General features: G+C 44.3%; 1 protein-coding gene across 8 annotated transcripts; it reads right to left on the reverse strand.

The window, feature by feature from the left end:
- Positions 1 to 5653: 5653 nt before the first annotated feature.
- LOC115248906 (uncharacterized) lies at positions 5654 to 13549 on the reverse strand. Of its 8 annotated transcripts, none has more exons than XR_003887627.1 (8): positions 12014 to 12529; positions 11741 to 11812; positions 11486 to 11566; positions 11107 to 11305; positions 8096 to 8139; positions 7943 to 7999; positions 7334 to 7657; positions 5654 to 6736 (listed from the first exon to the last, which is right to left on the reverse strand). XR_003887627.1 is itself a non-coding variant. In XM_029832994.1 (8 exons), the coding sequence occupies exons 3-8, from the start codon at positions 11745 to 11747 to the stop codon at positions 7428 to 7430; spliced, it is 618 nt and encodes a 205-aa protein (XP_029688854.1). In that variant the 5' UTR covers positions 11748 to 11812; positions 12014 to 12201; positions 12580 to 13549; the 3' UTR covers positions 5654 to 7427. The 8 variants fall into 8 exon arrangements, 5 of the variants coding, with proteins under 5 accessions (XP_029688854.1, XP_029688856.1, XP_029688855.1 ...); XM_029832994.1 differs by adding an exon at positions 12580 to 13549 and having other exon boundaries at positions 5654 to 7657; positions 12014 to 12201; XM_029832996.1 differs by having other exon boundaries at positions 5654 to 7657; positions 11107 to 11164; positions 11270 to 11305; positions 12014 to 12528.
- Between the last annotated feature and the right edge of the window lie 660 nt (positions 13550 to 14209).

Consider the following 14209-nt stretch of genomic DNA (forward strand, 5'->3'; position numbering starts at 1 on the left):
GAGCTGACTCCTGTCTTCACAGACATCTTCAACTCCTCCCTGGAGTCGTGCCAGGTGCCAGCCTGCCTCAAAACCTCAACCATCGTCCCTGTCCCCAAGAAGCCACGGATCACTGGGCTTAACGACTGCAGACCTGTGGCACTCACCTCTGTAGTCATGAAGTCCTTAGAGCGCCTGATCCTGCCACACCTCAAGTCCATCACCACCCCCCTCCTGGATCCACTGCAGTTCGCCTACAGAGCTAACAGATCTGTGGACGATGCGGTCAACCTGGCCCTTCACTCCATCCTGCAGCATCTGGACTCCCCGGGAACCTACGCGAGGATCCTGTTCGTGGACTTCAGCTCTGCATTCAACACCATCCACGCCGCTCTGCTACAGGACAAGATTCAATTCAAGATTCAAGATAACTTTATTGATCCCTTTAGGGGGTGTCCAGCAGGGAAAAAGCTGTCCCAGCTTAGTGTGCCTGACTCCCTCTGCAGGTGGATCACTCACTTCCTGACGGATCGGAGGCAGTATGTGCGGCTGGGGAAGACTGTCTCGGACTCCGTCACCATCAGCACTGGATCACCCCAGGGCCCTGTACTTTCCCCCCTCCTCTTCTCCCTGTATACAAACTGCTGCACCTCAAGCCACCAGTCTGTCAAACTGATCAAGTTTGCGGATGACACCACCCTCATCGGGCTCATCTCCAATGGCGATGAGACTGCCTACAGGAGGGAGGTGGCTTGACTGGTGTCCTGGTACGGACACAACAACCTGCAGCTGAACGCTCAGAAGACAGTGGAGATGATTGTGGACTTCAGGAAAGTCACAGCCCCTTTGCCCCCCCTTGCCCTCATGGACTCCCCCATCACCATCGCGGACTCCTTCCGCTTCCTGGGCACCACCATCACCCGGGACCTTAAGTGGGAGCCAACCATCAGCTCCCTCATCAAGAAGGCCCAGCAAAGGATGTTCTTCCTACGGCAGCTGAGGAATCTCAAACTGCCTCCCAGGATGTTGGCGCAGTTTTATACGGCCATCATCGAGTCCATCCTCACCTCCTCCATCACCGTGTGGTACGCTGGTGCCACCGCCAGGGACAGACATAAGGCTGCAGCGCGTCGTGCGCGCTGCCGAGAAGGTGATCGGCTGCAGGCTTCCATCCATCCAGGACCTGTATATCTCCAGGAAACGGAGGCGTGCAGGTCGGATCACGGCCGACCCTTCCCACCCTGGTCACGGACCGTTTTCCCCCCTCCCCTCAGGCAGGAGACTACGGTCCATTCGGACCAAAACCTCCCGCTACATGAACAGCTTCTTCCCCTCTGCCATCAGGCTGCTGAACACCAAGTGACTTATCACTTAAGCACCATGTACAGCAGCCAGTCGGACCCATGAACATCACATTACTCCTGCATTGACCTGCACTATTTCTTACCATTTATGTATATACTGTATATATGTCTTATTTTATTTTATTTATCTTATTCTAGTGTTGTGTTCTTTATGTTGAATGTCGCAGCGTCACACCAAGACAAATTTCTAGCTTGTGTAATACTGTATATTACATGAACAATGGCAATAAACCTGATTCAATTCAATTCAAACTAATGCAGACCGGGGAAGGTGGGGACTTGCTTTTACTGAAATCCACCACAATCTCCTTTGTCTTGGACACATTGAGCTGCAGGTGGTTCTCCCTGCTCCACCTAACAAAACTCTCCACAAGGTCCCTGTATTCATCCTCTTGTCCATTCTCCACACATCCGACTATGACTGTGTCATCCGAGTACTTCTGGAGGTGACATGTCTCTGGTACTGGAAGTCAGCTGTGTAGATGGTGAACAGAAAGGGGGACAGCACAGTTCCTTGGGGAGCCCCTGTGTTGCTCATCAGGGGGTCGGACACACAGCTCCGCAGTGTCACAAACTGTGGTCGACCTGTCAGGTAGTCCTCAATCCAAGAAACAAGGGGATATAATAAGCAACAAAATGTTATAATAAGAAACTATATATGTTATAAGAAGCAACTACACATGTTATAAGAAAATGCTGCAGATCCAAAATGCTGCAGCCACAGTTCTGACAGGTATTGACAAAATATCCAACCTTCCTTTTATCTCTAAAGTTCTTGAGAAGCTGGTGGTGACTCAGTTACTGGAGCACCTGCAGAGGAACAGCCTGTTTGAGATGTTTCAGTCAGGCTTTAGAGCTCACCACAGCACAGAAACGGCACTTCTTAAAGTTACTAATGATCTTCTCATAGCTTCAGATCATGGACTGGTCTCTATTCTGGTTCTGCTGGACCTCAGTGCTGCTTTTGATACAGTTGATAACAGCATCCTGTTACATAGACTGGAACATGTGATTGGGATTAAAGGGACAGCACTAGACTGGTTTAGATCGTATTTATCTGATAGATACCAGTTTGCTCATGTCCATGGCGTTCCCTCTTCATACAGTAAGGTTAGCCATGGAGTTCCACAAGGTTCTGTACTTGGACCAATCGTTTTCACCTTGTACATGCTTCCCTTAGGGAACATTGTTCGGCAGCATGGGATAAATTTTCATTGTTATGCTGATGACACTCAGTTATATTTATCCATGAAACCAGAGGAGACAGAGCAGTTAGCGAAGCTTCAGACCTGTCTTAAAGACATAAAGTCCTGGATGTCATTTTTATGCTCTATGCCTTTCCTCTCCTCTTTTTCCCTCCCCTCCCCTCCCTATTCTATCCTCTACCTGTCCTTCCCCCTCTCCTCTCTCTCTACCCAGCCGGCCATCAGCAGGAGGGTCCCCCTACATGAGCCTGGTCCTGCTCAAGGTTTCTTCCTTTTAAAGGGGAGTTTTTCCTTGCCACTGTTGCTTGTCTGGGGTTAGGCCGTGGGATTCTGGAAAGCGCCTTGAAACAATTTGTGATTGTACAAGATGCTGTATGAATAAAGATTGGTTTGATTTGATTGGATGCGGGAGGCGCATCCACTCCATCCTGGTCCAGCAGGCACCCCGCAGAACTGGCTGTTCAGGGCCATTCTTTCCAGCTCAAATGTCACCCAGGCTGCCCCCAGACCGTCCGGTTCCCTCAGTAACACTCCCGGTGGCCATCTATGTCCCACGACACTAAGTCCTTCATTACTGCTTGCCCCATGTGTGCCCATGGGAAGTATGCTCGCAAGTCAGACCAAGGCCTCAAGTTCACATTTCAGGTCTGGAAAGCTTTCTGCAATGTGTTGGGGCCTCTCCTCCGGATACCACCCCTAGTCAAACAACAATACTGAGAGGGTCAACCATTCCCTAGAAAGTTGTTGCGATGCATCTTGGCTTGTCACCCCACCACTGGGAACTTATTCCTAGCATGTGTAGAATAACAATTCCCTTGTGTCGGCCTCCACTGGGATGTCACAATTTATGGACTCCCTTGGGTACCAACCAGCATTGTTTCAACTCCAGGAGGAGGAGTAGGAGGACAGACAAATTTCATACTTAGGGGGCCGTCTAATCGTTAGGTCACATCTTAGCTATGCTGTTATAGGCCAAGGCTGCCGGGTCCGGAAACATGATCACCTGACAGGCCTTTGTCACCCCACTGGGTCATGGTTTCCTCTCCTCTCCTTTCCTCCTCCTCATCAAGCAGACTAGTTATGCTGATTCCTGTGTAGTTTTTTTAATGTAACTTTGCGCTTTGTGTATGAATAAAATTAGCATAAACAGACGTAAACTTAACATAAATTAAACGAAGGTGAGACGCTGGAAACGGCAGCGGGAAGAACTGGAGCAATGTAAAAAGACCAAAAAGCTTTCAGAGGTAATAAAAGTAGGATTTCTGAAACTATTCCAATCCGACACTGAGGAGGAAGACTTCCATGGTTTCAGTACACAGGAGGAAGATGAAGACAGCTCTCGGTGACTTTTACCGGTATGTTTTTTTTTTTTTTAACCAGCCCTGTTAGTGCTGTGTTACTGCCGCGTCACAGGCACTGTTTGAAAAGAAAAGCAAAGGTAGTGTAGCGTGTTGCGGAGGGTCAGTGTGAGAATTTCCCAGCATGCTTTGTGGCAGTGTGTCTGTGGGTTCAGGTTGGTGTTAACCCTGTTTTTGTTCGTTGTAAATGTTATCTTTTGCAACTTTCAATGTTAGTGATCTATTTATTGAGTTCTGGTTGTTGATGTATTCAATTACTGTTTTAATTACTGTTTGCACCTGCACACCATAAGCCAGGTTATGTCTGTGATTGAAGACCTCCCTTCGTTGATATGTCTTCTGTTCAGCGTTTAATAAAGTGGCTCTTTCTGCAGTCAAACTGCAAAATAAGCTGGCAGAAGTCTGTGTCTGAGTTCTTCTGCGACCTGTTTCAATGCGGCTTATAGACAGGTGCAGCTTGTATAAGTACAAAATTGATTTTCTTTCTAAAATTAGATTGTGCGGCTTATAGTCCGGAAAATAATGAGCAACTATATATGTTATTATGACACACACAGACATAAACACACCCACACACTCTTGTTCCTGTTGACATGGCGAGGCCATAGCAGCTTCCTCACCATCAGACTCCCCACTGGGGTCATTTAAGGTCATTTGAGATCAGTCTGACCCGGCTGGGGTCACATGATGACTGTGCTGACAAATGTAAACACAGAATATCAATTACTGTGTAAAAGAGGGTCTGGAAACTAAATCTGGGATGCTGTGACTGCGAGGATGTTTACCTGGAGAAGGTGTGAGGATGTTTGGTAATGTGGGGACACAGACTCGGTTGGGGGGAGAGACTTCCTGTGCCAGTGAGAGGCCCGTCATGTGGTGCCTTCTTCTCCGTGGCCCCAGTAGCTACAGTTCAACTGCGTCGGTCATGACCGAGTGACAGGATCATATCTAACGTGATCCACAACCAGGCAGACCTCTGTGTTTGGACCCCATGCTAATATAGCTCTGCAAATCAAGTCCATGCTGGAGCCTAGTGGGGCCATCACAGGGGTATTTAGAGCTGTGCAGAAGCCACACTAATAACACTGTAATATTATACTTGCCCTGCTTTTCCTTTCAAACAGCCCATGTGTCACATGGCAGCATGGCGTTTGTGTCTGGCTCAGGAACACACGGTCTCACTGGAACCCAAGAACCACCACCGTGCCCACCACGGCACAGTCGTCAAGCAAGAACAACAAATGTGACAAGAGCCTTGGAGATCAGATTATCGGGAAGGAGCAGCAGCTCCACTGGTATTTTGTCAAAGATTTTGGTATTAAAACTCTGCTTCAAAGTGGCTAATTACGCTAAGTCCTGATTTCATGGTCACAGCTGCACCGTATTAGCAATCACAACAGCTCTGTGTGGATGGCTGTGGTTTCTCTGCAGGAGGAGGTTCTGTGGCCGTATCCATGTCCCTGCAATGCTCAGCAGAACCATCTGGGCTCATACCTCGTTCTCATCCTCATCAGCCTCCGCAGGCCTCATGGGTCAGGTCCAGGCGGGACGTTTACGCCTTTTACGCTGAAATACCTCCACGTTCTTAAACAAGATACTGTTCCTAAGCGATGGGAGTTTCATTTAAACAGTAAAAACAACAACATAGGAGAAGAAACTGAGGCCACATTAGCGGGATGAAGAACTCCAGGAAAAGATCTGTCGGCGTTGCTAACTCACACTTGCAATTTGAACATGTGTCCACACACACACACACACACACACACATACTTGTCTTTATCAACCTGTGAGGGCACAATTCCCCACATTATTTGTGAGGGCAACCTTTTCCACTGATGTTACAATAGTGCAAAATACAAAAGTTTCACAAGATGGGAGTATAGAGCCAGACTGTAACTTCAAATGTGAGAAAACACAACGTTAAAAAAACTAAACAATTCCTGACCAACTTGTGAGGACCACCCTTTGTTACTAGGTAAATTTCGGTTAGATTTCGGAAGTGTGTATCCTCACTGTTTCTACTCAATTAAATATCAAGAAATTTTAATAATGCAAGTGTGGATTTTTTGGTTTTCATATGAAGATTCATATTTAGTTGTTAGCATTATACATCATGTAATTCTTGTGTTGGTATTAATTACTTCTTGAATATTTATTAATAAAATTATATTTTTATTAATTATAATAATTTACATTATAACTTTGTTCTGAACTTATAAATGTGGGTTTTTGGCATCAATATAATGTTTAATGTTACATTTGTGACTTCAATTTTAAATCTGTTCCAGTAAAATACAAAGATGTATGTCCAATTTTATTGAACACACCTTTGCTGAGAGAAAGAGCTGCCCAGGTGCTTAATTGATTGAATGGGCACCTTCTAAGAAGTGTCAGAGTCTTAGTCTCTTATTTTATCATGTATATAAGAAAGTTTAAGAATATGTAGGAACAGTAAAATTATTTTATTCAACATATTTAACAATTCTAAACAACAACAACAGTTACATAATAAAACTTCAAAATCTCTTGTAAACAAAAAAAATCTATCTGCTAATTAAAAAAAGAGGGCAGAGAAAAAATTCTGCACGACCTTATTAATCAAAGTGAGCTTAATTCTTCCGTTTCTCAAATGCAATCTTCTTGTGAACATGGTACTTAACATCTTTCCATGTTCGTTGATGGAGAACTGGTTCTGCCTTAATTGCATCAACACACAATTGTTTCCTGGGAACTTTCTGTAAAATGATGTTGTTCCCTAACTGTCTCCAGACAGCTGCCTTTTCTTCTTCACTCCGAGGTCTCTGTTGAAACGGTTTTAGGATGTCTGTAGCTGCAACAGAAATTAAACTTTGTAGTTACTGTAAATCTAGTATATCATCTCATATATCAACTTAACAGCAGATACATTACGAATGTACATTCAAGTGTTTCACTTTTTTTCCTGATTTCTGTCTGTAGGATTAGATCTTCATTGCTCTCTTGTCCTCTCTCCTCTGATCCCCTCCTGTCTTGTCACCTCTTTCTTTCTTCCATGTTCTCCCTCTCCTCTCCCTCTCATATTCCTCCATATCCTCTCTCCCACCATCTGATTTGTAGAGCTTGAATCATCCATTAACCCATAAATTCTGTAGTTTTTATATTTACTTATCTGCTGGTATCACTGGCTCCATAGTTATACCCCGACTTTTGACCCCAATGACTCTTTTTTAGAGCTACGTATTTTGGTAACAAACATAACAGTTTTAACATATTTATTGCTCTCCTCATTGTCTTTTCCCTGTCCTGTTTGCCCTGTGTAAAAGGGAGTTTTTCCTGCCACTGTTGCTTGCTGTGGAGTCACCCAATGCTAATTCCAGTTAGCATTCTCTCGTTTACATTCGGTCAGATGAAACTGTGGAGTAACAAACTTAGTTCCTCTAAATCTCACTGGATTTGTCTTCTCTGTAGTTTTAATTTGCCAGCTGATGTTCAGCCCGGAATGATGGAGCAGTTCGGAAACATCTGCAGAGTTGGGAATACTGCTAGAACAATTCCTGAAGCATTATCATTAGAGCAGGGATGGGCAAATCCAGTTCTCGAGGGCTGTTCTCGTTCTCCGTGAGATAATAAGCCTTGATGTAGGTCTCCACGAACTCTTTGTCGGGGATGGGTCGCAGGTCCGTCAGCTTCTCCAGCTTCATGAGGAACTGCTGGAAGTCCAGCTGCATCAGCGCGCGGCCCTCGTTGCTGCACTTTTTCCACGTTAGCGTAGCTGCGGGACAGAGCGTGACTAAAGATTAGCATCTTTAGCTCCAGACATAGTTACACCCCGACTTTTGACCCCAATGACTCTTTTTTAGATCTACGTATTTTGGTAACAAACATAACAGTTTTAACATATTTATTGCTCTCCTCATTGTCTTTTCCCTGTCCTGTTTGCCCTGTGTAAAAGGGAGTTTTTCCTGCCACTGTTGCTTGCTGGGGAGTCTCAAATGCCTCAAGAAAATTTAGATAACAATGATGCCCACAAGACAAAGGAGAGCCAGAACAACTCTACCTGGCAATTTTGACGGCCCTGGAACAGAACTGCTGTCATTTAGACAGTTGTCTTCTTCTGCAATAAAGAGCAAGTATTTTAGATGAGAATTAACTACAAAAAACACAATTAGAATCTTACAGTACGGACATTAAGATAAAGTTTTGGTCATACCATTTGAATCTTTAGTCATCTTTTTGCCTTTCTTTAGAAGCATGCTTTGTGATATAGAAATTAAAACATTATTAATTTTAAATTCGTCATGATTGAGTCCAAGGTAGTTTTCTCTGTCAACTGGACTGTTTCTTCTCTTGAAGACGTTTCGCCTTCTATCCAGAAGGCTTCTTCAGTTCTGTAATCGCTGGGGAGAGAGCTTGAAAATATATAGCCCCTGTGGACCATCTGCATGCTAATGATCTGGGTGGTCACCTGAGAGTCGTTAGCAGGGTCGTTGGTCGGGTCGTTCACCTAGTTTCTGTTGAGATGTCTCCCCTTTGTCTGCTGGGTCACATGGTGAAGAGTCACTGGGTCTCCTGGAATGGTGTGAATGTTTGTTTTGCTGTTGGAAGGAGTGGAGGACTGCATTGTATGTGGGTGATAGGAAGTGCCTCAGGCCACCACCTCTGTTTAAGGATGGTTTTTCCAATTTAACATGGATAGCTTCCTTGACCCCCCTTTCAAACCAGCGGTCTTCTCTGGCCAGTACCCGTACTGGGCTGTCCTTGAAGGAGTGCCCACTCTCCTTTAGGAGTAGGTGGACTGCTGAATCCTGACCTGACAAAGTGGCACGTCTGTGTTGTGCCGTTCTTCTGTGGAGAGGTTGTTTGGTTTCCCCAATGTTCCTCACGTTCCTCCTGGTGCTGTATAGCATAAACAACATGACTTTGTTTGGGTCTTGGTGTCTTGTCCTTCAGGTGGACCAGCCTCTGTCTGAGAGTGTTGCTGGGTTTGAAATGAACCGGTATGTCGTGTTTCTGGAGGATCCTCCTAAACTTCTCCGAGACTCCGGACAGGTAGGGGATGGAAACGCTGTGGCGTTTGTTTCTCTCCTCCTCTCCTTTGCTGAGGTCTCGCTTTCTTGAGGTCCTGGTGAAGGCCCAGTCTGGGTAGCCACATGTTGAGAGCTGTCTTAATGTGGTCCTGTTCCTTCTTCCTGCCTTGGGATGTGGTGGGTATTTCTCTGGCCCGGTGTTGGAGAGTTCTGATCACTCCCAACTGGTGTTCCAGTGGGTGGTGAGAGTTAAACTGGAGGTACTGGTCGGTATGTGTAGGGTTTCTGTCCTCAGTGATCTTGACTGCGCAGTCCAGAAAGGCCAGACTGTTTCCTTTTACATCTTCCCGGGTGAATTTTACATGTTCGTCTGTTTTGTTGAGGTGATCAGAGAACGCTTCCAATTCTTGTGTTTGAATTTTGACCCAGGTGTCATCAACATACCTGAACCAGTGGCTTGGCGCAGTTCCTGTGAAGGATGTCAGGGCCTGGGATTCCATCTTCTCCATGTATAGATTGGCAACTATGGGGGATACTGGTGAGCCCATGGCACAGCCATGTTTCTGCCTGTAGAAGCCTTCTCTGTACTGGAAATAGGTGGGGATGCACGTGAAGAGTGACGTGACATCATAGGATACCATAGTCTCTTCTGGAAGTAGTGTGAGTCCACTGACCTTTTGAGCAAAGTCTTGGGATTTTTTTTTTGCCCCAAGACTTTGCTCAAAAGGTCAGTGGACTCACACTACCATGCTGGACCTGTGTTTGAACACCACCTATTTCCAATACAGAGGCATCTACAGGCAGAAACATGGCTGTGCCATGTGTTCACCACTATCCCCCATAGTTGCCAATCTATACATGGAGAAGGTGGAATCCCAGGCCCTGACATCATTCACAGGAACTGCACCAAGCCACTGGTTCAGGTATGTGGACGACACCTGGGTCAAAATTCAAACACAAGAATTGGAAGCGTTCTCCGATCACCTCAACAAAACAGACGAGCATGTAAAATTCACCCGGGAAGATGTAAAAGGAAACAGTCTGGCCTTTCTGGACTGCGCAGTCAAGATCACTGAGGACAGAAACCTCACCATTGGCATCTACAGGAAACCTACACATACCGACCAGTACCTTCAGTTTGACTCTCACCACCCACTGGAACACAAGTTAGGAGTGATCAGAACTCTCCAACACCGGGCCAGAGAAATACCCACCACATCCCAAGGCAGAAAGAAGGACCAGGACCACATTAAGACAGCTCTCAACATGTGGCTACCCAGACTGGGCCTTCACCAGGACCTCAAGAAAGCGAGACCTCAGCAAAGGAGAGGAGGAGAGAAACAAACGCCACAGCGTTTCCATCCCCTACCTGTCCGGAGTCTCGGAGAAGTTTAGGAGGATCCTCCAGAAACACGACATACCGGTTCATTTCAAACCCAGCAACACCCTCAGACAGAGGTTAGTACACCCAAAGGACAAGACACCAAGACCCAAACAAAGTAATGTTGTTTATGCTATACAGCACCAGGAGGAACGTGAGGAACATTGGGGAAACCAAACAACCTCTCCACAGAAGAATGGCACAACACAGACGCGCCACCTCTTCAGGTCAGGATTCAGCAGTCCACTTACACTTAAAGGAGAGTGGGCACTCCTTCGAGGACAGCCAAGTACGGGTACTGGCCAGAGAAGACCGCTGGTTCGAAAGGGGGGTCAAGGAAGCTATCCATGTCAAATTGGAAAAAACATCCTTGAACAGAGGTGGTGGCCTGAGGCACTTCCTATCACCCACATACAATGCAGTCCTCCACTCCTTCCAACAGCAAAACAAACATTCACACCATTCCAGGAGACCCAGTGACTCATCACCATGTGACCCAGCAGACAAAGGGGAGACACCTCAACAGAAACTAGGTGAACGACCCGACCAACGACCCTGCTAACGACTCTCAGGTGACCACCCAGATCATTAGCATGCAAATGGTCCAGGGGCTATATTTTCAAGCTCTCTCCCCAGCGATTTCAGAACTGAAGAAGCCTTCTGGATAGAAGGCGAAACGTCTTCAAGAGAAGAAACCCAGTCCAGTTGACAGAGAAAACTACCTTGGATACAATGACCTGGATGACTGAGAATTTACACAGACATCATGATTGAGTAATTTCAATATTAATGAAATCTAATTGTCAACTTTATCTGTGCAGAGGAGGATAAGCAGACAGGTGTTTAGATTTTTTCTTTTTCTTGGGCACATCTGAGTTTGGTAATATTATAGTATTTAATAATTTTGTTATAAATCCTTCTAAACAAGAAACCAAAGTATAAGTGAAAACTACAGGGCAGTTAGCATTATCTTTACCTGTTTTCTCTGTGTCCTTTGAGGGATCTAATGGCTCTGTGGAATTAGTGGATATTTTTTTTATTTATTATATTTATATATTTATTATATAGATTAGCTCCACTTGATATTGAAAAATAACATAAACGACATGTGAAATATTCAGAAAATACAGGGAAAAATGCAGATGTAAAGCAGAAAAACTGTACAACAGACGACTAGTAGACAGAAGCTTACCTGTTTCAGTCGATCTTTTTGCAACACCGAACAACATGACTTCTACAGTTGAAGCCTGCTTATTAGAGATGTCTACTTCCTCTATAAAAAAACAAACAAACAATCATAGTGTATTTTCACTCATAGTATTTGATCGCCAATCACTGATTTCTGTGATACAATGCTAAAGTGAGATTAAAAGCTTAAATGAAAAAATGAATCTGCAAATACTTTTCCTGGCAATAAATAAAATGAGATCAATAGATTAATACTTACCATCCATGTCTGAAGCTTGGCTTTTGCGTTTTTTTAATGTGGTGGCTGGCACTTTGCCACTTCCTCTTCCTTCTTGTGTTAAGAGAATGTGTTAGTTTGCAGGTGTCTGGCCAGTTTGCAAGATAAGGACTAAATGAGTTCATTTAAATTATTTTATTTAAGTTAAACCCAACTGTTAAATTACTGGATAGCTTGATAGCAAAATAGCTTAGTAATAAGTAATACAACCAATAAACAGAATGAGCAGAAACCTTGGAGTAAACAAATACATACCAATTCCTTCTCTTCACTCATCACCAGTAATCCACCTTCGTTTAAAATATAATAGGAAAGCCCATAGCTATGATGTTTGGGTAAATATATGTTAGGCAGGAGCCAAGGAGCTTCGATGGGGATGGGGGTGGGGGTGGGGGGGTGGGGGGGGGGCGGGGTAAATCCACCTTCAATCAACCCTTGCACTCCTAAAAAAAAAATTAAATGTTTAAGATGATTAAATTCAAACATGTGCAGTATTTATATTTAAAACATAATTGCATATATAAAAAAACAGACAGAATCAACTTAATTGGCCTAAGAAGCTTCACTCAAAACATGGATTGATCTTTATACTTACACAAGCCGCACAAAAAGACAATTTGATACTATTCACATATTACAATCATAGTTCCACTGTTTTTCCACATCCTAGCCAATAACAGAGCAATTACTCGCAAGCTAGCTGGCAATAGCAATATGATTACTAATTCTTAATCACAGTGTCAGTTTAACATCATAGTAATTCTGCATAACTAATTATTAAAAACACAAAAAAGCCATCATAAGATCAAAAAATGTCTTACCTTATTACTTTTGATCAAATGCTGATAGCACACTTTGACTCCAACCTTTCTCCGTCTCGCAAAGACGTGCAGTGCGGGCACTTCTGTGATAGATTTAAGTGTAGTGGGAAAGACGCAAATTATGTGGAAGTGAATGACGAGGAAAGTTTATTTATAAAATTTTTAAACTGATTGATGCTAATGAAGCAATTGAACTTTCCAGAAAATGTTTAATTTTAATGTAAATGTATTTAAAGCCAATCAATTATTTAGTTAAATTAATCCAGGATCAGCAACGGGCATATTCCCCATGTCATTGAACGCATCCTCACGTGAAGAGCACATACTGCCCAGGTGCTTAATTGATTACCCTCCCTCCCCCCCTCCCCTCCCCAGACTGGCACCAGCGGCCTTCTGTGAAGTATCAAAGAGAAACCCAGCAGGCAGAATTTTATCTGTCTTTCTTTAATTTTCTAGTACTTTTATGACATAATGCTAGTTTTTACTGATTTAATCATTTTAATATTATTTTTTTCAAATGGGACACATGTGTATGTACAGTATATATGTCTAAACACGTGTCAGGGTGTTAACCTATTTAAAAAGCACCCCTTTCTGCCCAACACTCAGCTGGCTGTAAATTTATTATGTTTATTTTAGTCATCTGGGAAAAACTCGCTATATTTCAGCAACTATGATCATTCTTAAGCGCAATCTTGGGCTGAAAGGTGACCAAGAGGCTTGCAGGCCAGAGCAGGAAGGATCCTCTTTCTGTGTATTTCACTTTCACAGAGTTGAAATCAAGGTCACAGAGTTATTTACACACTACAGAATGTTACAGTGTTTTAGATGTGTCTCAGATCAATTAGTAGCAGACATAAACAACACAAGACGTTCCCGCAGACTGCTGTGCTTCTGATCAGTCTCAGATCAATCAGTAGCAGACATGTTCCCGCAAACTGCTGTGCTTCTGATCAGTCTCAGATCAATCAGTAGCAGACATGTTCCCGCAAACTGCTGTGCTTCTGATCAGTCTCAGATCAATCAGTAGCAGACATGTTCCCGCAAACTGCTGTGCTTCTGATCAGTCTCAGATCAATCAGTAGCAGACATAAACAACACAAGACAAGTGGTGTTCCCGCAGACTGCTGTGCTTCTGATCAGTCTCAGATCAATCAGTAGCAGACATAAACACAAGACGTTCCCGCAAACTGCTGTGCTTCTGATCAGTCTCAGATCAATCAGTAGCAGACATAAACACAAGACGTTCCCGCAAACTGCTGTGCTTCTGATCAGTCTCAGATCAATCAGTAGCAGACATAAACAACACAAGACAAGTGGTGTTCCCGCAGACTGCTGTGCTTCTGATCAGTCTCAGATCAATCAGTAGCAGACATGTTCCCGCAAACTGCTGTGCTTCTGATCAGTCTCAGATCAATCAGTAGCAGACATAAACAACACAACACAAGTGGCGTTCCCGCAGACTGCAGAGAGAATATAAATGTGCTGCAGATGACAGGACCCTGAATTCTCTCTATGCTAAGACCATGAGTGCGACGTCTTCCACAGCTGTGGCACTCTCCCCAGCTTCAGGCTCAGGTTGAACATGTGACTGAAGATCCCACACAGCTGGTCTGTGCAGGACTTCAGG

The sequence above is a fragment of the Takifugu rubripes genome, chromosome 2 (genome assembly GCF_901000725.2).
Source record: "Takifugu rubripes chromosome 2, fTakRub1.2, whole genome shotgun sequence".
NCBI lineage: Eukaryota > Metazoa > Chordata > Actinopteri > Tetraodontiformes > Tetraodontidae > Takifugu > Takifugu rubripes.

Bases quoted from the DNA above. Each gene is read 5' to 3' on its own strand.
- LOC115248906 (XM_029832994.1), bottom strand. The intron at 11,306-11,485 runs GTAAGCTTCTGT...CTAATTCCACAG, and splicing joins AAAAAGATCGACTGAAACAG to AGCCATTAGATCCCTCAAAG. The intron at 7,658-7,942 runs GTAGAGTTGTTC...TCTGTCCCGCAG, and splicing joins AGGGCCGTCAAAATTGCCAG to CTACGCTAACGTGGAAAAAG.